The sequence below is a fragment of the Rhinatrema bivittatum genome, chromosome 4 (genome assembly GCF_901001135.1).
Source record: "Rhinatrema bivittatum chromosome 4, aRhiBiv1.1, whole genome shotgun sequence".
Taxonomy (NCBI): Eukaryota; Metazoa; Chordata; class Amphibia; order Gymnophiona; family Rhinatrematidae; genus Rhinatrema; species Rhinatrema bivittatum.
This window is the reverse complement of record NC_042618.1, coordinates 75269918-75296248: the sequence shown is the minus strand read 5'-3', so window position 1 is coordinate 75296248 and position 26331 is coordinate 75269918. Positions and strand designations below refer to the sequence as shown.

The following is a 26331-nucleotide window of genomic DNA, read 5'->3' as shown; positions in this document are numbered from 1 at the left end:
AGTGAGAACGTATGCTTAAAGTTCATCATTATCTGTGAGCAAATAAAGTTTTCTAAAGGGTTACACAAGGGCCTGGTTCTTTTACTGCACAATTTAAAGCATTGCTTCAGCAGAGTCAATGCCAACATCAGTTCCAGCTTACTGATATTTTCTAGAGCAGGGGTGGCAAACTTGGTCCTCAAGAACCACAAACAGGCCAGGTATTCAGGATATCCACAACGAATATGCATGAGATAGATTTGCAAACAATGGAAGCAGTACATGCAAACCTACCTCATATATATGCATGATGGATATTTATTTCAAAATGTTTGTATACCGCTTTTACAATATTTGTCGATTAAAACAGCTTACAGGTTAAAATAACATACATAATTAAAAATGACATAAAACATAAAAAACAGGGAAAATAAATCAAGAGGTAACAGGAAAATAAGACATGTACAAGCACAGGGCCCAAGGGATCAAAGAAACATTAATGCGATTAGAGTTGGTGCTTATTTAAGTGTCGAAGGAGTGCTTAAATACAAAACTTATGAGGCAATAACTGTTTTAAATACTGTCAAAAACAGGAATGTTTTGAGATTTCTTTTTAACACTTTATGAGAAAAAAGTCAGCCTTAGTTCATCAGGAATTGAATTCCAAATTAGTGGGCCAGCAACTGAAAAGGCACACCTTCTGGTAATATCGAGTCTGGCTACGTGAAACATAGGGATTTGCAGAAGTTTTTATGCATAGATCGTAAATTCCTGTTGGGTTGATAGATGCGGAGTTGGGTGCATAACCATGTAGAAGAGTCATTATGTATCAAATTGTGTATAATGGAGAGGATTTTATATTGTATTCTATAATGAATTGGTAACCAATGTAAGGAGTATAGGATTGGGGATATATGATCTCTTCGAGAGGTGCCAGTCGGAATGCCGGCTGCAGAATTCTGGATTAACTGTAGGGGACGGAGGGCACTGTCGTGTAATCCAATTAGAAGCGCATTACAATAATCAAGTCCGCTGAAAATTAGGAATTGTAATATTGTGTGAAAGTCATGTAGAAAAAATAAAGGTGCTTTAGCATATGAAGTTTGAAAAAGGAGTATTTCACTATTGTAGAGATGGGATGAGACATAGGTAAACTGGAGTCTAGTATTACTCCTAAGATTCGTGCTTTGGATACTATAGGAATTGATAAACCATCTAGGTTGTGATGAGTGGTGGGGGGGGGGGGGGCTGTAGGCAGACTGAGGAATAGTGGATAAGTGGAGAATTTTAGTCTTTGATGTATTGAGTTTGAGACAATTATACAAAAGCCAGATGTTAATTGTTTTAATGTATAGGCAATCAGTGGAAAGTATTTTGGACTATGATGAGGAATACGGAATGAAGAACTGGATGTCATCTGTGTAGATCTTGAATTGAATGCCTAAACTGTTTAATAGGTGACATAAAGGTATCAGATAAATACTGAAAAGGGTAGCAGAAAGAGAGGATCCTTGAGATACACCTGAAGAAATTGTGTACCAGTTAGAGGAGTGAGGACCAATGTTTATTTGGTAAGAATGGTAGGTTAGAAAGGAGTGAAACCAGTTTAAGACTGTATCTGTTAAGCCAATGGATTGAAGTCTTGAGATCAAGATTAGATGGTCCAATGTATCAAATGCAGCTGAGATGTCTAATAAAACTAAGATGTAATCAGTATTAGCATCAAAACCTCTAATTATGGTGTCAAAAGAAGATAGTAGTAGGGTTTCGGTACTATGGCCTTTTTGAAATCCATGTTGATTGGGGTGGAGCAGATCGTTGTCATTTAGGTAGTTTGTAAGTTGATATAGTTCCACCGATTTTGTTAATTTTGCTAATGTCGTGAGAGAGGCTATTGGACGTAGATTATTGAAGTTTGTAATGTCTTCATTTTTTTTCTTGGGGATTGGTAATATAGAAGTTTTTTTTGAAGAGTTCGGGACATACTCTGGAAGTAAGTGATTGGTTTACAAGTTGCGAAAGAAAATTACTGATGTGGTCAGATGAGACTCTTAAGTAATGACATGGACAAGGGTTAAACAGCGATGAGGACATTTTAATTTTACGTAATACGCATGTAATAGTAGCAGCATCAACATGTGAGAAGGTGGACCAGTTGCAGTCTACTGAAGATGGAGTGGGATCAGGATATGGAAGAGTCGAAAAGCTGTTGGAAATGTTAAGGATTTTGTCTTTGAAGTGTGTTGCAATGTGATTGCACCGAGCTTTTGAATTTGAGAGTTCACGAGCTGTTAAGGTTTTTACAATATTAAATAGAGAAGAGGGGTTTCCGTCTGCAGCATTAATTTTATCTGAAAAGAATCTTTTTTTGGCGATATCAATTTCTTTTTTATATTTCCTTAGACAGCTAAAGAAAGAGGTTTTTGCAGCAGTAGTTTTATATTTTCTCCAGTTACGTTCAAAGCATCTTAGTATAGTTTTTAATGAGCGAAGTGACGTGAAATACCAAGGTACCAAGGGTTTTGGTTTAACTGTATAAGGCATGAAAAGAGCAAAAGAGTCAAGAGTGGTGTTGATTGCCTGATTCCAAGATAGAACAGTGGAATTTATATCCGTACCAGTTGTTAAAAGTATGTTGTGTATGAGATCTTCCACAAAAGTGTCTGTATCTACTTGTTTGTTCATGGTTATTAGTGGTATTTGTATTTTTGGTTTCTATACAAGTAGATAGCTGAATAAGCAGGTTATGGGATATGATGAAAACGTGGTTGAAGTTACAAAATGTGATCAGGATTACAATAAATTAAGTCCAAAGTGTGGCCAAATTTGTGGGGTGGGGTAACTACAAGTTGTTCCCAGCCAAAACCGTTCATGGCGTTGAGGAAAGCAGATACAGAGGGATGCAGAGAAACAGATTTTTGTTAGGTCAACTGATATTTCTAGTAATGGAGAGGGTTTGATTGCAGAAGGCCAGGAGAACAATACACAATAACAATATTCAGTCAATAAAGTAGTGATTAGTAGAATTTCATAGGGGCAAGGTGTAGGTTTTTTTTTTTTTTTTTGCAGGGGAGCAGAAACAATTTAAATAGAGCAAGGAGTCCTCTGCCACGTCGATTAGGCCTGGGTTCTGAGATGGATGTATAATCTGGGCGACATAAAGAGTTGATAGTAATGGTGTCAGAATCTGTTAACCAGGATTTAGTATTAAAAAACAGTAAAGGTTTTTCGTCCGTTAGCAGATCATAGAAAAATAATAGAGGGGTTTTTTTCTAACTGATTGAGCATTACATACTAGTAGGGACCAGAGTTGACCATCCCTGTTCTAGAGTGTTATTTTTTAGAATAATGCATCCTTAGGTCAAAGGAACCCTGGGAAGTCACTTACTTCCACTTTCCTAGGGAAGTGGATATCTGGAACTCATCCCCAAGCATGTGTACAGTCTAACTGTAGAAACTTCACCAGTGCAAGTCCTGTACCAAACTTGGATCACAAACCTTTCAGAATCTCCTCTGGATAACTAACTAAGCAGCCAAAATCCTGGGAGCTCCATTAGAAAGTGAAAGGAATCTCTCACCATGGCCACTAACAGTTTTCTTCTGCTGCCCCCTACCACTCTTTCTTCCCCAGCCTGCCTGTCCTTCGTCCTCAAAGCCTATTTCTGAAATAAACAAATTCTATTAGATCTACCAAGGGTTTCTCTTGCTCATGTCACCACCTCAAATCTCTGTGAACATAAGAAATTGCCATACTGGGTCAGACCAAGGGTCCATCAAGCCCAGCATCCTGTTTCCAACAGTGGCCAATCCAGGCCATAAGAACCTGGCAAGTACCCAAAAACTAAGTATATCCCATGCTACTGATGCCAGTAATAGCAGTGGATATTCTCTAAGACAACTTGATTAATAGCAGTTAATGGAGTCTGAAGACTGCAGATATGAAGGAGCGCCACTCCTGCTTCTGAACTGCCTGTGCGGAAGTTCTCCTGTCAGACACAATGTACCTCCCTAGAACAGGTGGGCAAACCCATCACCCCTATAGGGGTTTAAAACAGGCCTATCAGAGAGCAACAGGATACAGGTTACAGCAGTATCTCAGCTACAGTCCGAGTTCTTGGGTCTTACAAGATTTAAAAAAAAAAAAAAAAAAAGGTAATTAAAAATGATTTTATAAACTCCTTCTTGTCAATCTTAGTCAATCTGTTATAGGAGAGGTGGCAGTACTTACGCAGGTGTGGATTAAGGATCCTCTTTAACTGCTCTCCCTTCACAGCATTTGTCATTATTTCATTCAATCTATTGGATACAGGGTGCAAAAGTGCCATTAGGGCTACATTTTCATGTGAAACATAGAAACATGACGGCAGAAAAAGGCCATACGGCCTATCTAGTCTGCCCGTCCACGTCCACTTCTCAGCTCTACAATCCCAACCCCTCCCTCTGAGATCTCCCGTGCTTTCTTGAATTCAGATAACATCTTTGTCTGCATCACCTGAAAGGGGAGGTTGTTCCACTGAAAGAGACCCGTATCCTGTGCATTATCTTGGAAGTATTTGTCTCTAGCAGATCTCCCCCATCCCGCCTTTCCTCTGCTGTGTAATATTTAGTCTCAATATACCATAAATGAGAAAAAAATACAGCGAGCCTATAGCCATCAAGCATACAAATGCATCATTTTATTACTATCCCATAACCTGAATCTATTTTATCTACACCAAATTAAATTATTTTAAATAAGTGACATTTGCATCTCTCTTGTCAATCCAATCTTCTGTATAGTGTATCCACACCTATGCTGCTATTTCTGTCCCTGCTGTTCCAATATGTTGTCCACTATATACCATATATACTTGTATATAAGTCGAGGGTATTTTTTGGGCTCCAAAATCAAGATTTATCTGTCACCCATGGATAAGTCGAGGGTAAAACCTAGGGGGGCATAATGACAAAAATATCATTGAGATTTAACAGATGTGTTACTCTAAATATGTAAATCTGTTAAAGCTCTAAAACATTGAGGTGAAGTTTTAGGTACAAATATATCTAGAACTTTGACTTCAAAATGACGCACTCATCTCCATGCTAATATGCAGCCCAAAGCTCAAGAATTCTATGTTCTTCTTGCAGTCAGAATAATAAAAGGGGCCTTGCTTTGTGTCACATGGTAGGAGCTGTGACAAGGGCTGACCAATGGCACCGGTAGCCCTTGTCACATGGTAAGGGCAAAGGGCCACCGGCGCCATTTTGAATACTGGCAGCCAACGGCCCAGGAGTGGGAGATCGCACCCGATCCCCCTGCTGGACCACTAGGGATTTTCGGTCAGTTTTGGGGGGAGGAGGGGTTCGGGAGGGTGGAGGGCTATCCACAAATACCGTAATACGCGTGTATAAGTCGAGACAGCTTTTTTGTGCCTTTTTTCTGGCATAAATTTCTCGACATAACACAAGTATATATGGTAATAACCTGCAGTTCACCCCCTTTTCAAAAGGTGGTTAAAAAATATTAATAACTAAATATAGAAAAGCAGAACTGAACAGAAGATAATGAGCGCAAGGCTAATGAAATCTGTCCCTTTTCCTTTTTGGCTGCACTACTGCAGACTTTCTCTTGTCTCTGGTTCCACACCCCCCCCCCTCCCCCACATACACACACACAAGGGCCTAATTTAAAATCGCCAGCATGTGTAAAAACCGCAAGATATGCGCATGGCCACGCCGTGGTACACGCGGAAGAGACAACTGTGAAAAAAGGGGTGGAGAGGGCCAGGGGCGGGGTTTTGAGCAGGACGGGAGCGGGGACCAGCCAGCACAGCACTATTAGGCACTGTCCAGCATGTGCAACTTACTGCTGCTCGAGAGAGCAGATACATTGAAAAATAAAAAAAATTAGGTTAGTTAGTGGGGGTTTAGGGGTCAGGGCAGAGAGGGGAAAAGGGAGCAAGGTTAGCTAGGGTGTTTAGGAAGTTCCCTCTCAGTCCGCTTCTTTATTGGAGTGGACTGGGAGGGAACTTGGGAAAGGCCTATTTGTATTGTTACGCATTTCTTAAAAAATGTCCCCCCTTTGTGCGTGCGAGTTGGCACCTGCCCGTGCTGATATAAAAACAGCGCGCGCAGGTATCAGATTTTATAACGTGTGCGCGATGACGCGCACGTTATAAAATTGGCGCATCCATGTGCAAGTGCCGGGAACCGCACGCACATGGATGCCTGCGCACAGCTTTTAAAATTTACCCACAAGGATCCTTGGTCCTTAGCCCAGACTTTCTTGAGTTCTCTCCCTGGTTTTGCCCTTGCCACCTTCATTGTTCCTTGCAGTAAGCACCCATTATAATCTGTTCATGTTAACAACCTAGCTTCTTTAATGCCTAGAAGAGATCCTTTGGTGACAAGCATGCATTTTGTTTTGCAACAAGTAGGAGAAAAAGCATGATGCAATCCAAGAGCAAGAAACACCAGAAACAATTATTTTTTTAAATGTCTAACTGGAAACAATAAAAAGTTTGGTATTCTACTGTCACTGCCTGCATCCGAGACGTGTTTTGACTTCCTAACGAGACCAAGGGACTGCTTTAAGTAGAAGGAAAGGGCAGTATCTGTCCTGTCTCCACAGGTGTTTTTTTAATTCACTGTTGTCCTGCTCTCACAGTGTCCTGCTTCCACAGCTGCCTTTCTGTTTCTGTTCCTAATGCTGTGTTCCTTGTTTCTATTACGCTGCCAACTGGCGGGCAGCCTGCACGTTCACAGCTTCTGCTGTATTCACTGCAGCTGGCTCTAGGGTATCTTCTGACGTGGAAGCAGGGGTGCTTGGAGCATGTTTGCCTCCTGTTTTCAGGCAGCTCTGGTCAGTCCATGTGTGTCAGCAGCTAATCTGGCCAGCCTTGCAAAACAATCCTCATTTTACCTATTTCTATGGCCCAGACTAGGCTGTTATCCCCAATCTATGCACAGTAAGACTCAGTTCATTGTTTTGCCTCTTAATAGTTTGGAGTTGAAGGAGCAGCCTCCTCTGTCTGCGAGTAAAGCCTGCGTGTTTAAGCTGTGCACAGGGAAGGCTTTGACCAAGACAAAACAGTAGCGCGATTACCTTTCCATATGGAGAAGGGAATCCGGCACCTTAGCATTCTTGACTGGGTACCGTTCTCGAACTGCAAACCTCACATCATCTGCCTCATCTGTGCGAAACCTCAGGATATTCAATATCTGATATTCATAGTCTGTCAGGACAATGTTACCCTGCCATAGTGCCAAACAGAAAAGAAGAATTAGCATGCGCACAAAGGCTTCACAGGAACATGCAATCATTTTCTTTTATTAATACTCCACCTTTAGATTACATTCAGGTACAGTATTTCCATTTCCTAGAGGCAGGAGGTCATTTTCAAAGGAGTTATGCATGTAAATGTAAAACTATCATAGCAATTCTCAAAAGCCCGTTTATGCACAGGGATGGTAACTTTCATAGCGGGACACGATGGCGCGTGTGCACTAGCACGAATTTTATAACTGATGCGTGTATATGCGTCCATGCTATAAAATAGCCTGACCGCGTGCACCTATGCACATAAGTCGGGGAATTTTAAAAGGGGTGCGCGACCATGCCATTGCCAGTTTCACCAGTTTGTCCAGTTAACAGCTAGCTTCTCCAAACCCCCCACAGTTATGCCAGACCCTTTAAGCCCCTGAGAAATGGCTCTCTCTTTTTATTTTTAAAAACTAACCTCTCCTCCATAGCAGAAGTAAACGTACGCAGCAGGGGATTTGGGCGCGTAAGTATTTACGTGCACATCTCTTGGCCACACCCCACCCCTTTTTGAAACCTTTTTGAGATGTGTGCACAGCGGGAGATATGCGCGCATTTGGGCAGCTTTTAAAATTTGGTGGGCGCACGCGAACTCGACTTGTGCGTGCATCGGGCTTTTAAAATTCACCTCTTAAAGCGCACTTACGCATGCAAAACCTACTGACAATTCAACGTCATATTATAGCAATTTTCAAAAGCCCACTTACACACACACACACAGAGCCTGATTTTAAAAGGCACTTGCATGCTTAAAATTGGGTTTTACATATGTAAATCCACTTTACCCATGTAAGTGGGCTTTTGAAAATTGCTACAATATATGCCATTGAATTGTCCATAGGATTTACCCACGTAAGTGCACTTTACGCGGGTAAATGGCTTTTAAAAATTGCTACGCTAGTATGTTACATTTACATCTGTATTTCCTTTTAAAATTAACTTCAAAGTGCAATTACACATGTAAAACCCTTTTTTAAGCGTGTAAATCCTTTTTCAAAAGTACCCCCTAAATTTGCACTTCAGGCAATTGAGGACAAAGTGACTTGCCCAAGGTCACAAGGAGTGTCGGTGGGATCCGAAACCTGCCTTCCCTGGCTCGCAGCCCATTGCTCTAACCACTAGGCTCTTCTGTCAAGCAGCCCCTTAAAGCAAAAACCCTTTTACAAGAAGATTTCGGAGAAACACGCCTAAGAGGACATACAGTCAAACCACTCCATCTACGCAACCTTTAAACAAAGCCATATTTTATTAGACTGAACACCAAACACCGTTTACTTTCCCCTTTTTATTTTATGACGGCAGTGAGCTGGTCCCATGGCTCAGGCTGCAGCTCGTACGTTCAATCTCTGATCTGATGGGGCCGGTGAAGCAGAAGTGATGAACTTGAAACCGAGGAGGTAAGAAAGACGGCTTTACCTCTAGTGACCTCTCCCAGCCAAAGGAGCAGCTCTGAGGGTAAAGCCTCAGGGAAGACTTTCCTCCTGGCCAGAGAAGGCGCTGGTGGTGTGAAGGGGGGGGGGGGGGGGCAGGTATATGATGGAAAAAACAAAGATAGTTTAAGATCCTCAAACTAGAACAAGCGGCAGAAGTGCCCTTAAGTGAGACAGCAGACCAACCCACACTTTTATTTTAGGTAACAAAGGCATGGCTGAAGAAGAATTAATATGGCACTGTGAATACAGTTAAGGAGCCCTTGATCTCTCCCCTGCTCTTTGTGCTTCTCACTGCCCCTCAGGGCAGCTGCTCTGAAACCCAGTCCCCTGGTAAGGATACTGGGACCATGCAACTACTCAAAAGACTGGAAAGATGACGGATTAGCATCAAATTGTTGAAGCTCTAGTCTAAAGCTAAGGTAAAGAATCCATACTTAGACTATGGCGAAATGTTTTATGTAGTATTGTGATTCCTCGTTTTGCACTAGGACGTGCGTCTCCCCCTTCCCTTCTAAATTCCTATGCTGCCTTGTGGGTGGTACCTTGACTGGGGTAAAATTCTACAGTGTTTTCCAGTGGGAGATTCCTTTTGTGACAGCAGGGCCTGAAGGGGTTAACCAGATTGCCTGAATTCAAAACTAGGCCTAGACTGCCTGTTCCTTCAATTGCAATCTTGTTCTAGGAGTGGTTAATATCAAAGTGTTATTGGCTACAGAGTCAGTGTTCTGCACTATGATTTGTTCTATAAATACAGCCCTGAAGAGAACTGCTTCAAATTTGCTAGAACTCTCTAGTCTTGGTTTGGCTTCAAGGGAAGCAGACCGGTGACCCAGGTCCTGTCCCAGCTACACAATCTCCTGTGCACAGCCTGCCACCAAATTTCCCCCCTCCTCCCACCCTGGGCACTGGCTACAGTAAATCTTAATTAGGTAGTGTTAACTATATAAATTCTTGTTCATGTTCCCTGCTTGCTGTTTGCAAGTTGAATCTTTTCATGTTTACTGTTCCTCCTTTGTCTTCATTAACTCAGGTCTGTTTTGTGCTGCCAAATGGTGTCACCCACATGTTATGGCTAATTCAGCCTGCTTATAGATGGAAAAAGAAAGCTATTTCTATCCCTGGGTGTGAGTAACAGGAATTAGATCTATTTTACAGGATCTGCCAGGTACTTGCGACCTGGACTGACCGCTGTCAGAGACAGGATGCTGGGCTCAATGGACCTTGGTCAAACCCAGCATGGCAAGTCTTATGTTTTTATGTCAGCTGTACATCTCTGGCAGATCAGTGACTTACAGAAGTGTGTCATTGGATGTTATCAGTATATTTTTGGGTTTGTTATGTGGGTGTCATTTCAGGTAGCTATGTGATCCCTGTGTTTTGTAGGGTCACAGTGTCCCTAGAAACCACCAGGGGAAAATTTGAGAGGTAGAGTACTTACCCAGAGGCAAGTGGGAATCCAGTGGGTAGGCAGGTGGGGTCTGTACAGTACTAGGAAGAACCATCTAAGTGACCAAGCGGATAATCTGGAGTGGATGTTAGGGGTAGCATTATGTGACAAAGACTTTAGGAGATCTCCATTCGTTTCTGAAGTAGATGTTGCTGCTTTGGCTTGTAGGGTAAAAGCCAGTGACCCTAAACAAGGATATGCATAATTGACTATGGCCTACAGCCATGCACATAGTCTGAACCAAAATGCAGGCTTAAGTAACACAATGATGGAGTCTTCAGCCACACGATGATCTTGGCTACTTAATTTAGGACTGTGACTCATACAGCAGAGAAGAAGCTATAATAGTTCTTCCAATTCAGACATCTGTCTACACTTTACAATGTGCAAGGACACTCAGGACACATGGACTGTGAACATGTTCTTAGTGAAAACTTTGTATCTAGCCATGCAACCAGCTATGAAATGGGTATTGTTCAGCAGATGTCCGCTGATTAACTTGATTACCCATTGGTGAGAATATTTATCTGCATCTGGACTCAGACATCATCTGCATCCCACCAATCTTGTGTCTATAGAAGGTGGTAACATCCAATCAAGATTGACGTTGGATCCTATGGAAACTAAAATGCATTGTGGTTCCAATAGAAAAAAGGTCTCTGAACTATACCAACCTTGAATTCTATTCCCCAGAATTTTAAGATTGTTAATCTTTTCCCTTGCATTACTCCAGGCCATTTTCCTATGGGATTTTTCCCAAAACTTTGATTGCTGCAATTCACTATACCTGTGAACTAGCAAGTCTAAGACTGAGTTCCGTGCTCAGCCTATCCTGCTCCATAACCTGGGAGTAGATGTCTTGCCAACTTATTCCTTTGAAAGAACTTTGGCTAAAGCCAAGAACTTCTTTACACTGTTCCTGCTGGCATACCTCACGGAGATGTCTGTAAGACCTCTGGGTTCTATTTTTCCTGTCATCTGCCAGTCGGAGATTTGCTAGATTTTCCCCATGGCATGCTGAGACAGGTCCTGGCTTTCTGCAGGAGTATGACCCACCAATAGCTAAGGGTGAGATAAAACTGGCTTCGTTACCTTTCAGCTGGGTTAATAAGTTTGACATTGTGTAATTGACAAATGTAAGTTGACTTGGAGATAAAGCATGAGTTCTGCATATTTTTACTAACAGTGATTTGCTCTGTAAAATTTTAGAAACTTAAAACAAAAAGAAAATATCTGTACTGTATTAAATCTTGTATATTTATGTTTTTACAATAAACCTGACTGATTATCTCACAAAGGTGTAAGCAACTGTTCCTTTAAAAATATTGAATCCATATCATCAGATTATCAGATAAATCTTTTAATCTACTATAGCCACTATCTACCTCTCCTGCTACAGTTGTTCTCTTGGTGTGAAGGCCAATCATGGTCCTGGAATTTATCCTATTGATAGAAAGTTGACAAGCGCTGCAGGCATATTCATGGTTTTGACTACATTCATAGCAAATGTTTTCTGTGATAAAGTTTATGTGAAATTTTTATTACAAAAATTATTACTAATATTTATCATTTATAAAGTATTACTTAAGTTTTGCAAAAAATTTCATTTTGCCAATTTTTTGCACAAAATTTAGCCATGCAAACATACATATTGAGCTGCTTTGCCTAAGTATGCAGCTCATTACCTGTTCTGCAAAGATTTTGCGCTGTATTTTGCAAAGTCAAATACATGTGAAAAATTGGCAAACAGCATGCAAAAAATGTTGCAAACAAAATTGTGCACGTTATTTGTTGTTTCCCACTCATTGATGCTTTTGCAAAGCATAATGAAGCTTAGTATGTTGGTCTCCAAGTCTAAACCCAAACTGACCACTACAATGAAAGTTGGCATGTCTCCTGGTCAACAGAGCCACTGTATCAGTATTTTTCACACATGCTGAAAAGCACCAAAACAAATATAAAACTTACTCAAAAAACGTATGTACTGACGTTCCACAATTTCCAACTCTTTTTCATTCGCATTTTACTCCAAAGAAATATTAATGATTAAAGTTTCTGAAAGCTCCTCCTAGTGAACAATATTTGCCACTGAATCCAAGAAAAAGGAGGTGCTGCTGTGCTGTTTCCCATCAGAACCCTACCTAGGCAGTACAATGAGGCGTGGGAAGCAAAAAGAATTACAGAAGGGATTCTGGGAAAGAAGAGGGTGGAAAAGCAGGGGGCCATCGACAAACTGTGTATGTAGTTTATTCCAAAGAGTATAAAAATATAAGACGTATATTAGAACAGAGGAGAAAAATGGAGAATATGACAAAAGCCAGAAATTATCACACCGAGAAACAAGTAAACTGATATTGTGAAAAGCCATATAGAAACCACCCAAGGCAGAGTAAACCTTAATACAGAAGCTCAGTGCAGCAGGAAGCTCATAGGGAGCGTCAGTTTATAACTGTGCACATTCAGTTAAAGTCCTGGTGCACTTTTTATACGCACACGTTACCTGGAATGCTCAAAGTGAACTCAGGTGCATACATTTCAACGCTCCAGTACATGCACAGATGAATTCGCACAATTACACTTCCTCATTGGAGAACTTGTGCAGGTAAACTTATGCGCAGAGTTTTTAAAATCAAAAAGCATGCCTGGAAGTTCCAGCTCTACCTCTCTCTCCAGTTTGTGTAAAAATTAAACACCATACCAGGTAACAGGCATACTTTTAAGCACAGACGGCCTCTGAAAATTTAGCTCTAAGAGACTATAAAACAAACAGCAGCATTCATTTTCAGATTCCACTCCTGTGAAGTGCCACATCTGAATATGGTCAGGCGTGCTGTCAGAAATGTGACGGGTACAGCTTTAAGAGTTTTATCAGGACCCTACTTTAGCCAGGTACTGTTGGCATTATTATTTTACTGTGACATTAAACCATGGCCTGCTTACCAAGAACAACAGGTAGGAGCAAAACAAGCATGTTTCCAGCTTACCCTGTCATACAGCTCCACGATCAGGTGATAGGCAGCTTCATCTGAGCCAAACTGGAAGTCTACAATCCTGTCCACGCCGAGCTGTGTCACGCTGACCAGCCTGCGGGTCTTCAAATGCTTCCGGCACTGCCCAAACCCAAAACACAAACACTGAACAGGTATTCTGCTCTGACTCCATGAAATTGGTAATATTTTTTTTTTGTACTTTACATTTTTATTATGATATATGTAAAACAGTTCCAGCAACTCAACAGAACAAAATATCGCAAGAACAATTTACATGTACATTCCCATATGCCATCACCCTTCCCCTCATAAGAGAAGTATCAAGTATATCATGTAAGTCAAAGATTGGAATACAAATATATTTACAATACAGGAGTACAAAATACTGAATTAAAGATCTACACAGAAGGATACTGGCTCAGGAAGAATAACTAAAGCAATGAGTTACCCAAAGGTGAGTTCATTTGATGCCAACCAGGAAATATACAGCATCCATGTTTTACCAAATTTAGAGTTTCTCCGTATGGCTGTGATTTTATTCAATCTGTAAATCTTACGCAAATGGTTAAAAATTGATTGTAAGGTTGGTGCCGACTTACATTTCCAGAGTAATGCTATTTTGCAACGAGCAGCCAAAATTATTTGTATAAGTAATTTCTGCACAAGGCAGTCAGCCGAGCGCACCGAACTGTATCGGTCTGTATGCGGGAAGTCCTTAGAGAACATCTTTTTTTTTTTTTTTAAATGAGTTTCCTGAACCATAGCAATAGATACCTTAGAGGATTTATTTACTTTATTTATTTAACAACTTTTTTATACCGACATTCGTGGGTACATCATATCGGTTTACAAGGAACTAAGAGAAATACAGCGAACAGGGGGGGAAGGGAGCAGTAACAACACAAGGGGGGATTAACAAGGCAAAAGGCATAACGAGTAGATGGTTCAATGCAGGCAAATAAAATGAAATATAAAATGAGCTAATGTAGTGTAGAGTAATAATAACATAATCGGGTGCCAGCTCTCTAAACAATAGTTGTCATTTTCTATACAAATTTAATCCCTTAACATTGAGGGAGAACAACTGAAACTTTGTCATAATTTAGCTACGATTCCAGAAGTTAACCCAAGCACGATTAACCAATACATCAACATGAAGAGCACTTCCCATACTAACACAATCTCTAGCCCCCTCCAATCTTTAGCCTTCCCTCCTTTATTTGACATGAATGCTCTGTACTCCTCTTGCATAATTTCCCCATTCTCCATTCCTAACACCAAATCCTCTTCTTTTTCACTCAACGCACAATTAAACTCTGGAATTTGTTGCCAGAGGATGTGGTTAGTGCAGTTAGTGTAGCTGTGTTTAAAAAGATTGGATAAGTTCTTGGAGGAAAAGTCCATTACCTGCTATTAATCAAGTTGACTTAGATAATAACCACCACTATTACTAGCAACAGTAACATGGAATAGACTTAGTTTTTGGGTACTTGCCAGGTTTTTATGGCCTGGATTGGCCACTGTTGGAAACAGGATGCTGGGCTTGATGGACCCTTGGTCTGACCCAGTATGGCATGTTCTTATGTTCTCTCTCACCCTGATCCCAAAATCACCCAATCACAGATCCCACACATTGACAAAAGGCGTGGTCATTATCCCAAGAGGAGGCCCCCTTTCCCCGCCCCAAAATGTGAATCCAGCATATTGCTTGAAAACCAAGAAAACACAATGTTAGAAATGGGTGGCAAGCTCAGCATTGCCTTGTAGAGGGACTTGGTATGAACCCTGACTCAGGTCTTCCACTATCCAGGTCAGCTGGGGATACTGCATGGGCAGCGTTCACAGACCCTGGGGGGTGGAGGGTGGGGAAGGAAAGCATTACGATTGTTATGCAGTGGTGACATCTAGGCCCAGAGCTCCTTCAGGAATCCATGTGCAAGGTTCTGGAAGGCGTCCTGGTGCATGGCCTCCAGCAGAGGGGAGGGGATAGAAATGGGGGAGAAATCTTTGGGTAGTTGTGATTCAAGACTCATAATACCAGGATCCTAGCCCAACTCCAACTTAGCTGTAAGCCCAATGGAGCAGGAGGAAACTGCGAGGCCAAAAAAAGAGAAACCCTAGCACTAGCCAGTTCTAGATATGCATTTGCAGGGTATCGGCAATGAATCTTTCTAAGATATCTGCATACATTTCAGATATTTTGGTTACCCTAAATGCCAGACTTGTGTTGGACCTTTGAGAACCAGACTTAGGATCTAAATCCATAGTGATCACCTCTGGCCTGAGAACCAGGTCTCATTTTCAAGATGTCCACAATGAATATTCATGCATTTGGTCGAACACTCCAGTTAATTTGCATTCGAGTTATCCTAAAACACCAAACCAATTTGTGTCCCTCAAAGACCACAGTTGGCCAGACCCGATCTAGATAACAAAAACCTACTCGGAGGATTTCTGAGTACAAGGTCCACTTTATGCTCCTCTCCAACGTCAGCTGGAAGAAGAGCCCTAGAGAAAAAGCCACTGCGTGTTCACATCCAGCTTCCTCCTCAGTGCTCCAGGTTTAGGACTCCATGAAATCGCACCTCATTAGCACTGACGTACCTACCTTCATCGCAAAACCAGAGGGCATCATGTTTTTGGGCCATTCAAACTCTGTTGTGTGAATTCTTATGCCGGATTCGACTAAAAGTACAGCTTTAGACTCCGGCCTGTTGGGGGAAAAAAAAAATTGAAAGCAAAGTGAGCTAAGTGAATCCACTTACACGAGGCCAGCCCTGCGGCTCAAGCTGCAGCTCAGCAAGAGGCCTGTGCTCAGGTCTCTGGTCCGACAGGAAGTGACATGCTCGAGCATGGGGAGGCAGCTGCCAGCCTCAAAGTAGTGCTGAAGGAGGCCATCTCTCCGGCTCTCAGGGCTATTAGTGCTCTTGGGACGAGACCGGGGAAGGGAGACAAAGAGGGAGAAGACCACAAAAGGTTGCATGAGTTACAGAATTTTTACAATTCTGGGGACAGCTGAGCTCCACTGTGCCGAGGTGCAATGCGAGACACCCGAGGCAGTTATCCCCATCCCACCCCCATCTTCAGCTACCAGCTCACCACACAGCTGCAAGCTTGGTTTATAAAAAAAAAAGACAGTTCTTACTTTTGAAGGCGAATAAGATAGGTCTTATTATCCACATCATAAACATTATTCACCCTCATTCCCAGCAGGCTGTCAAGAAAACATAGTCAGTATTAGTCAAATAAATACAGGGAGTAGCAGCAACGTGAACAGGCTTGCATAGTGCTCAAGTTCAAATTTACAAACCAATTACACAAATCGCACTAAGCGAACTAAAACAAACCTGCCTCTTGACTTGATAGATAAAGACATGGACCCTGCTACCTCTCTGATCTGCGTGCATGTCTTTGCTTCATGCTTCCTCCTCTACCTTGACAGTTTTGGACTTTTTACTGTAGCCACCTGCTGGAAGCTCTGCCCTGCTGAGTTTGCAGCCATCTTGGAGGAAATGCTGTCTTTTTCTTTCCTGACTCTCAGACTGGCATAGCTTTCTCAGCAGTCCTGCTCCTTCCTATCAGGCCGATACAGAACAGTGCACTCTGGTGGAGCGCACTGTTAACCTGCGGTTGGACGCGCATTTTCCACGTGCTAGCTTTACCCCTTATTCAGTAAGGGGTAATAGCGTGTCGAAAACGCGCGTCCAACCCCCTCAAAACTAATAGCGCCCGCAACATGCAAATGCATGTTGATGGCCCTATTAGTTATTCCCATGCAATTCAGAAAGTAAAATGTGCAGCCAAGCTGCACATTTTACTTTCAGAAATTAGCGCCTACCCAAAGATAGGCGTTAATTTCTCTCGGCACCGGGAAAGTGCACAGAAAAGCAGTAAAAACTGCTTTTCTGTACACCCTCCAACTTAATATCGATATTAAGTCGGAGGTCCTAAAAGTAAAAAAATAATTAAAAATAAAAAAATTTAAAAAAGCTTGAAAACCGGACGCTCAATTTTGCCGGCGTCCAGTTTCTGAACCCGTGGATGTCAGCGGGTCCGAGAACCGACGCCGGCAAAATTGAGCGTCAGCTGTCAAACCCACTGACAGCCGCTGCTCCTGTCAAAAAGGAGGCGCTAGGGAAGCGCTAGTGTCCCTAGCGCCTCCTTTTACCGCGGGCCCTAATTTGAATAGTTTTATTTATTGTATCGCGTGCACAGGACACTGGCCTGTGCGCTCGCCCGCTCTCCCGCGTTTCTTTCTGTATCGGCCTCTACGTGAGAGTGCTACTTTTAGACATCTCAGGCTGGTGCTAGCTGAAGTTTAAGATCATAAGCCTGAGAGGCCATATGACAATAGCACAGTGTATCTTACAGGGGTTTGATCTACTATTTTGTTCTTCTACATGTATCAATAAAAAAATCTCAAACACATAGATCTATAAAAATGGAGTCACCACAAGGGCCCATGGACAGGGATTTCCACTTTCAACCAGACCAACTGTATTAGATTCCTTTCTCAGACTTCTGCTCCCTCGGCCAAGGTGACCTAGAAGTAACCAAGAAACAGCTGCCGCGGAACATCAAAGCTGGTACTCTGACAGGAAAAGGGTGGCCAAATCAGAGCAACAAAGGAGACAGACCTGAGGTGGCTACTGCCTTAGAGTGCATCTGACAATGGTTTTCCAAGTAGCGTGCAACAACCATCATGCATCATGAGTGGCGCTTTAAAATATTTTAATTAAATTATTCAAGCACTTACCAACATTAAAAATGTCTTATTAATCTGCATTAATTTATTATAGTTTCTTTACTTTTTACATGATACTGTGCATTTATAAAGAACACTTAACAGAAACATCAGATCCGACCATGCAATAAAACAAATATCAATGCATTATTTTATGAATCCTCTTTCCCAAAATGCATAGAATATTATAACTACAATGAAACAGCAATACTCATAACAATCATATGAACTTAAGATGCACAAAGAGTGGAGAACAGAACTAGGACATACAAAAAAAATATATTCATCTTCTGGTGTCACCTCAGTGACAGCAAAAGAAGCTCCCTCTGTTGCCAAACACTTCGTGAAGTAACACAAACCCCTACAGAAAATAAAATCACCTAGAAACTTGCCATACCATAACAGCAGTAACTCAGGACACAAACAGCAGCAGCCTAATCTATGAAAAGGCAGCAATGCAAATATTCACCAGGCCCTATAACACTAATACACCACCTAGTGGGAAAACAACAAGCTGGACAGCTACAAATCCCTACAGAAAAACTGCACACTAGCCAAAATACTGCACCTCAGTCACACAAGCAGAACAGAGATCGACCCTTACTCAGTACAAAATAAGGAACTGTAGGAGATATCAGAAGTTTTTAACCACTGTATGCAACCAAATATAAATACTGGCCCCCACAAGAGGGACGCTGACATGTATGTTTCAAGGGAAAAACAAGATAAGGAACTTTTAACCAGAATGATAATAAGTGCCCAGGTTATCTGATCTTCCTGTTTAACTTAGGACTATAACTTCTTTTCATAAACAATGAGCTAAGACGTGCCCAAGACAAGGACAGGTCACAGAAGCAAAACCAACCCAAATCTGCCCGAAAAACAGCCTATCAAAAGGGCAGTTTATCAGACAAGTGAGCTCATAAAAAAACACTAACACCACAAGACAGCTCGCAGGTCAAGAGGTTGCAGAACTGAGAATACATTCTGGTCCAGAGTCACCATGCAGCAGGAGCAGTGACCCCCCCCCCCCTCCCATGGGAGAGGGGAGCCAGCAGTTTAAAATGGAGAAACGACACCCCCCCTCCCCCGGCCGTCCCCGCTGCTTGACTATGCATGGGTTTCTTACATATTCATGCATTGCCTGTTAAAAGCAACAGGAGAGAGGGCTCATGGGGCCAGCAAAAAAAAGAGCCATTAACACCTGAAGACCTCATCCGAACCTACACCCCCACGCCCTTCCCTGAGACAAAGCAGATGAGCTCAGGAGCTGCGCTTGTAAGCATCCCTGTAGTTACCTGGCTGATTGTCTCAAACCTGCCTTTTTCTTCTCCAGGGTTCAGAACAGTCTTAGCCCAGCAAGCAACTGGGGCCAAGAATACCTGCTCCCTTCAGCAGAGACTGTCTCCTCACAGACTGCTTCAGGGTGAAATGGAAGGTAATCTCCTAAAGTTATGGGATTAGTTAACTAGTTACGCTTATTAATTTACTCTAAGCAAGTCAAGGTCTCTGATATGTTAAAGTTACTAATGATGTAGAGCTTTACTCAGTATAAACCGATGCTGAGCAGCAAGGACTGTAGAGATGTGTATTGTCTATTTCATTCTGACTGCTAAACCTGAAAAGTCTGACAAATAAAAGTGATTCTGTGGAAAAACCCCATTGTTTTTTCTGAGTTATTTGGATTACATATTAATAGGATGTAACAGACGTAACTGTCTGTAGTACTGCCCCTCTTGAAAGATGTGGGAGAGGGGGAAGGAGGTGTGTTGTATCCGACAGGTTACAGAGCACCCTTATATTGCTTACAGGACTACAAATTGGAAACAAAAACATGCAGACAAAACTGAAATGGAAAGCCTGTGAACAGTAGAATACTGAAAAAAAGCAAAATTCAAATATATAAGAAATGCACATTCCTATTTCCAAAGATGGCATATTCCAATCGCTGAAAGTCAAAATAATTATTTTTTTCTTTGATCTTCTTTTTCCCCCTTGTCTGTCTTTTCCTAATTCCTTTCTCAGGGTCTCTTTTATTCTGTTTCTTTTCTCTCCTCCTATCTTCTTTCCTTCCTCATACACATTCTCTCTCACATGCGCTCTCTTATATACACGCTTTCTCTCACACAAGCTCCCACCCTCGCATGATCTCTCTCACACACATAGGTGCCCACTCCCCCAACACACACACAGGCTCCCACTCTCACATGCAGGCTCCCACTCCCACATGCTTTTATACGCAGGCTCTTATTCTCACAAACACACACTCGCATAGGTTCAGGCTCTCATTCTCACATGCTCTCTCACATGCAGGCTCCCATTCCCACATGCTCTTGCTCACATATACAAACAAACTTTATCAGAGCCTCTACCTCTCTTCAGGGCTCCTTGCTGCAAGGCCTCCTCTTCTTGGGATAAGCTCCATGGCAGCCCTGCGGCACAGCCTCCTTTTCTTGAGCACCGGGCAATTTTGATTGAGTGACCCTAGGCTACACTAGTGGCTCTCCTATTCACTCACACACACACACACAGACATCCACTCTCACATGGTCGCTCCCATTCCCTGCTATCCACCCCCCCACACACACTCACATACACAGACTCTCACTCTTACATGCTCTCACCTAGGGTCACATTCCCACACAAACACACAGGCTCTCACATGCAGGCTCCAATTCCCATACACGCCCACAAAAACACACACTCATATGCTCTCACATGCAGGCTGCCACACTCTCTTTCATAAATATGCCTATGCTTTCTCATACTCCCTCCCTCTCTCTCACATACACAGGCTCTCTCTCCTTCACAGACACATTACGTGTGTGTGTGTGCATGCCCGCGAGAGCCTATATGTGACACATAGACTCTCAGAAACACATATAGGCACTCACAGATATAGGCTCTCATAAACACACACACACACACAAGCATACAGACTATCACACAGACACACTCATGCATACAGGCTTTCACACAGACATATACGGCCTCCTCTTGACATTGGGCCGTGGTGGGATAAGCTCAACCATGGCCTGCCAGCCTTCTTGAGCTGGGGGCGTGAAAGCGGAATCTGTGCGTGCCTGCACACAATTTTTCCCCGAGGGCTCACATAGCTTCCACTTCCCTGCCCCCACAGATAAAAGGTAACATCGCAGCCTCTCCATATTTTCAGTTGCCAGCAGGTTGAGCTCCACTGGCAGCCCATAGCCTCTCTTCCTCTTCAGCTGCCGGTGGGTTGGGCTCAGCTGGCGGCCTGGCGACCTCTCCTGCTGCTGCCACTCCCACCCCAAGACAAAGCTGCTGCGAGCCTGTGCTTCCCCTTAAGCCGACACCCGGCAACATTGCCCCCCCCCCCTCTGCCCCGCCCCTCGCTACACCACTGTGGCTAATGCAGGAACAGCAGCTTCCTCGGGACCCTTTCTCAGGTACCCATCCCAGCTAAGATTTTGTCTAAAACGATTCCAGTTAGGTCTCAATATGAGGATTAGCTAGAAGGAAAGTGTTGAGCAAAAAACTCAAAACACAGCTGAGAAGGAGCAGTAAACACCTGGAGAATGTGTGAAGGTACATGTATCCACATTTTTAGGGAAAAAAATAAAATGGATCCATCTTAAGAAACAACATTATTTGTCTCCCTCTGGATATAACTAAGCACAAACTGCAAGCCTAACCAAGTGCTACACTGAAAAAAAGTGAGCATTAAGAGGGAATCCCTTAACTGTGCAGGCAGCGGTAAAATCTGCGTGTAATTGGTACACATAGGCTTTAGCCCACACTTTTAAAGTGAACTTACATGCAGAAGTGCATGAGTAAGCACAAACTCACCCCTACCCTATTGAGGGGGCAACTTCTGCAGATTAATTTACGTGCACACTTTTAAAAATCAAGCTCCGACTCTTCCCCCCACCTTCGCCAGTGCATATAATTATGCATGAAATCTGGTTATATGCATACTTTTACGTACACTGAGCTCCGGGTTATTTTATAACAGCCAGTTACGCATATACAAATGTGTTTCATGCAGGTAAATGGCTTTGAAATTCAGTCCTAAATCTTACAAAGGCACTTTGGCTACATCTGCTCTGAATTAATAACTCTGTCCTTCTGAATATGAAATAAGCCAAACTACAGTGAAATAAACAGTGAGAAACATCCTAATCCATACAATAACCCGATCATGGATGCTGACCAATAAAAGCTGCACTGCACCTGGATGAGGACTGAAGCGAGCAGGTGAATATGAAAACATGACATTACAAAAGCCAACAAAATGTGAACTCATGAAGACACTCCAAAGAGTGCTTTATCCGGACATTCAGACCCCTTCATTACCATTCTCTGGAGCTGGAATCCTGCAGCCTTTGCCCTCATGCCTCACACTGCACTCAGATTTGGGCCCAATATACTACACTTTATTGCGGCTGTCCCAGAAGAGAGAATTTTGTATGGCCCATCTAGTTGTTAGGTACACGCGCACTGTTGTACATGTGAAGCTTGCAGCTAATTTCTGGAGGGAAACTACCATACAAAAGGCATGCGTATTTGCTGGCAACTAATCAGGCACACAATAACGCGTGCACATTTGAAAATCAAGACGTATGCACGCCACAATCATCATCTGAGCTAAATACACCCCAGGAACACATCTTTTTAACTTTCCTACAAGTTGGCATGCCACGAAAGCCCCTGCCTACTTTTAGCCTGGTAGAGCAGGGCAACCTTCTGGCAAGCCCAATCACCCAAGCTTTAAGAATTCTCCTCCTCCTCTTAACAGAGCCATTTTACTAGAGAACATTTTTCTTTTAACAAATGCATTTCCTCTAAAGGCAAGATCTAGATACAAAATCAAGCAGGTTCAAACTCTTCCAGGAGCTGACCTGTCTGCGCCATGGCACGTTTCATCGGCAACATTTTAAAGACCATTGTCAAATTATGAAATGAGTTGCTGTATTTATTTCAGTTATAAATAATCCGATGGGTTAACTGTTAATTTCGATACAAAGCTTTTGGGAGACTACTCTAGTTTACATCTTATGGTCTAGCAGCCTCTAACTCGAGTTTTCAACCTGATATTACACATCATGCACAGCTGCCCCAGCACCAGGATCCTCAGTGTCGGGCTGGCCCTGGACCAAGAACCGTACCTGGCATTCAGCTCAGCGATAACAGCTCGGACATCGATGGTGCTGAATCTGCCCTTCATAGCGCCGAAACTGTAAACCAGTGCTGTCAGAGGCTCACCGGAACGCTGCCCGGAGGATGCGCCGGATCCACAAGCCAGACATGAGCGGCCTGCTACGGCAAGTCTGCGGGATCAATACTGAGAGCGGACTAACGAGTGTTCCGGCCGCTGAATGCCCTGACCCCTGCTGGCAGACGGGAAAATCGCAGCGGCTATCAGAAAATTATCCCATGCTCAGTCGGCAGAGGGCAGTAGTGTTCCCCAGCAAAAAATAAAAAATAAAATAGAGCAACGTGCGATTGGATTATGCAGAAAAGATTTTTCAATAAAAAAGAAATAACGTCTTAAGACACGCCAAAAAGACACACTCTGAATTAAAATGTTTAGTATATATTCAATAGTAACATTAGTGATGTTTGAAATAAAAGTGGAAAATAAAATGTTTAGCAGTGCTTCTTATATAAAAATACATTCTATTCTAATATTTAAAATAAAAGGAAACTGTGTCTCGCTATCTTGCCCAGGCTGTCCTACAGTGGCTATTCACAGGCGCGATCCTACTACTGATCGGCACGGGGGTTTTGACCTGCTCCGTTTCCGACCTGGGCCGGTTCACCCCTCCTTAGACAACCTGGTGATCCTGGGCTCCCCCGGGATCACCATATTGATGCCCATCTTAGTGCGGACACCCGATCGGCATAGCACACTGCAGCCCAGAACTCCTGGACTCAAGCGATCCGACAGCCTCAGCCTCCCGAGTAGCTAGGATTACAGGCGCGCGCCACCGTGCCCGGCAATTATTCTGCTGTTGCCTGCTATATTAGAAGAAAATATATTCTGACGTCGTGTTGCCTCACTAGCTCCCTCTATTGTTCAATGTTTTTATGACAGCTCCAAGACATTTCCAAGTATCCGAGCGATTTTACCCAGCAAAGTGAATGCTAGCAATTCTGCACTTTCAGTATGAAAAATATGATGTGCTTCTCATGTGCTACTAATTTTGTGTTAAATTGTTTTGCTCATTAAGATCTAGCATTTAAAAGAGGCAGTACAGGAATTTCTGAGCAAAAAACTCTTGTTCCCTCCCTGTACAAGGGTTGCTGCTGTATAACTTTCAGCTAAGAAAAGGGGAAATGTAGTACCCTGTGCTGTTTCCATGAGTGTTTCTTTTAGGATTTACAAACTGCTCTATTACTCTATCTATGTATAGAAATAGATATATAGCTTTAGCTATAGAGATATATACCTATATAAGATAGTAACATGCAGTATGGTGCACTCGACCGAGTGCACTGTTAGCCCCCGTTTGGCCGCACGTTTTCGACGCACTATTTTTACCCCTTATACATGTTGATGAGCCTATTAGTTAGTTCCGCGCGATCCAGAAATTAAAATGTGCAGCCAAGCCGCACATTTTACTCTCAGAAAGTAACTCCTGCCAAAGGCCAAAGGCAGGAGTTAATTTTGGCTGGCACTGGGAAACTGCTTTTCTGTACACCCTCCAACTTAATATCATAGCGATATTAAGTCGGAGGCCCCAAAAATAAAAAAATAAAAAAATCTTTAAAAAAAAAAAAAATCTGCCCATGGCCCGAACCCGTGACTGTCTCAGTGGGTTCGACAACTGACGCCGGTAAAATTAGGTGTCGGCTCCGGTAAAATACCACTCCGTGCAGGTTCCCCCATGATTCTGTTAAGGGTAGTAACTGCCGCTCCATGCAGCTTACTCCCAGGCCCACTACCCCCAAGCTTCTTTTCATTCTTTCCCATCCTCAAGCCTTTAGGGATCCACAGTGTTTATCCCATGCCCCTTTGAAATCCTTCATGGATGTATGTATGTATATATCTATCTATCTAAGTAAGAAATGGTAGTGTGGTGGATATTTGATATTGGATAATCTAATAACACTGTAATTCTACTGGGTGCCAGCAGGGGTCTTTCTGCAATTTGGAACCTTTATAGAGCACTGGGTGACAATGCTAAACATGAATCATAGATTAAAGACATTTTCTCTTCTCAGTATAATCACAAAAAGTTATTCCCAGCATGTTATAAATATTCACAGGCCATTCAGAAGATATGTAACATCTGATCTTGCATTTGGCTAGCTTGGCTATTTCAGTTTCTGTAAGAGTGATAGAATCCAGCAAAGGCAGGTTTTAAAATAGAATGAAGACAGACAGCATTATAGAGTGACTGACTGGTTGGGTTTTCAGGATATCCATAATGAATATGCATGAGATATGTTTGCATGCACTGTCTTTGTTATATGCAAACTCATTAGAGATATGCTGAAAATCAGGCCAGTTTGTGATGTTGAAGGACTGGAATTGCTCACCCATAATTATCTCCAGTACTGAGACTGCAGTATTGTTTTATGACTGTAAACATATAAATCCATTGCTGTCCGTACCTGAGACATAATTAATGACATTTATATAATTTTTTTCTATACTGAAATAAGAGGGAGGGCTAAAATGATTGGCAATGTCTTCCAGTCGCAGGTTAGCTTCTGAGTCTCCCCTGTAATACAGTCTGCACTTTGGTAGCTATGCTAAATTCAGTATGCATCGAATACATTTATTTTGTGTTACTTGCTTAGACTTCATCCTCAATTTAAAATTTTCAAAATTGTACTTTGGCTCCTGGACTGGTAAAAGCAAACATTTTTTTTCAGAGTTCAGAAGTCTGAGAACTACTGGTCGAACTGTTAGGATCCAAAGGGGTAGGCTCAGAAGTTACATCAGAAAATATTCCTTCATAGAAAGGGTGGTGAATACATGAAACAGCTTTCCAGCAGAACCAATAGAGGCAAAAACAATAGCAGTTCAATAAAGTACAGGACATCATTAATTGCGAAGAAGTGAGAGGAAAGTCAGAGATCAACTGGGGTTTATGGCAGTGTAGCAGCAGCAAGTAGACTGAGCAGACTAGATGGGGCCCTATCTGCTCTTATAGTCTATGTTTCTGGTTTTTTTAGTGGTGAAGAGCACCCATAAGTCGCATATGTGTAAACTCCAGCAGCAATGATATTAAACAGTACCTACAATTGTTTGGAAATTTGACGGTTGAAAGTTGACAACCCTATTTACAGCTGGTCCAGTGGTTAGAGGCAGTGCTCTGGATTATCACGCAGAGGGACCTGGGTTTGTTCCTGGCACAAATCGTCCACTCCCAGCCAGGGCTGGGCAGTGACAGATTTAGGATTTTGCTGCCTCTAGGCACTGTTGGTGCTACTGCCCTCCCCCTGCG

At 42.5% G+C, this 26331-nt stretch overlaps 1 protein-coding gene across 2 annotated transcripts in view; it reads right to left on the bottom strand.

The window, feature by feature from the left end:
• Positions 1-23298, bottom strand: part of NEMF (nuclear export mediator factor) — a 125060-nt gene extending 101762 nt beyond the window's left edge. The window contains exons 1-6 of one of the 2 annotated variants that reach the window (XM_029598370.1): positions 23041-23298; positions 16295-16363; positions 15758-15860; positions 13144-13269; positions 7064-7212; positions 4208-4275 (exon numbers count right to left, since the gene is read on the bottom strand). In XM_029598370.1, the coding sequence (XP_029454230.1) occupies positions 4208-4275; positions 7064-7212; positions 13144-13269; positions 15758-15860; positions 16295-16363; positions 23041-23099 (574 nt within the window). In that variant the 5' untranslated portion in view covers positions 23100-23298. The remainder of the gene's footprint in view (positions 1-4207; positions 4276-7063; positions 7213-13143; positions 13270-15757; positions 15861-16294; positions 16364-23040) is intronic. The other variant, XM_029598371.1, reaches the window with a different exon arrangement.
• Positions 23299-26331: the final 3033 nt, after the last annotated feature.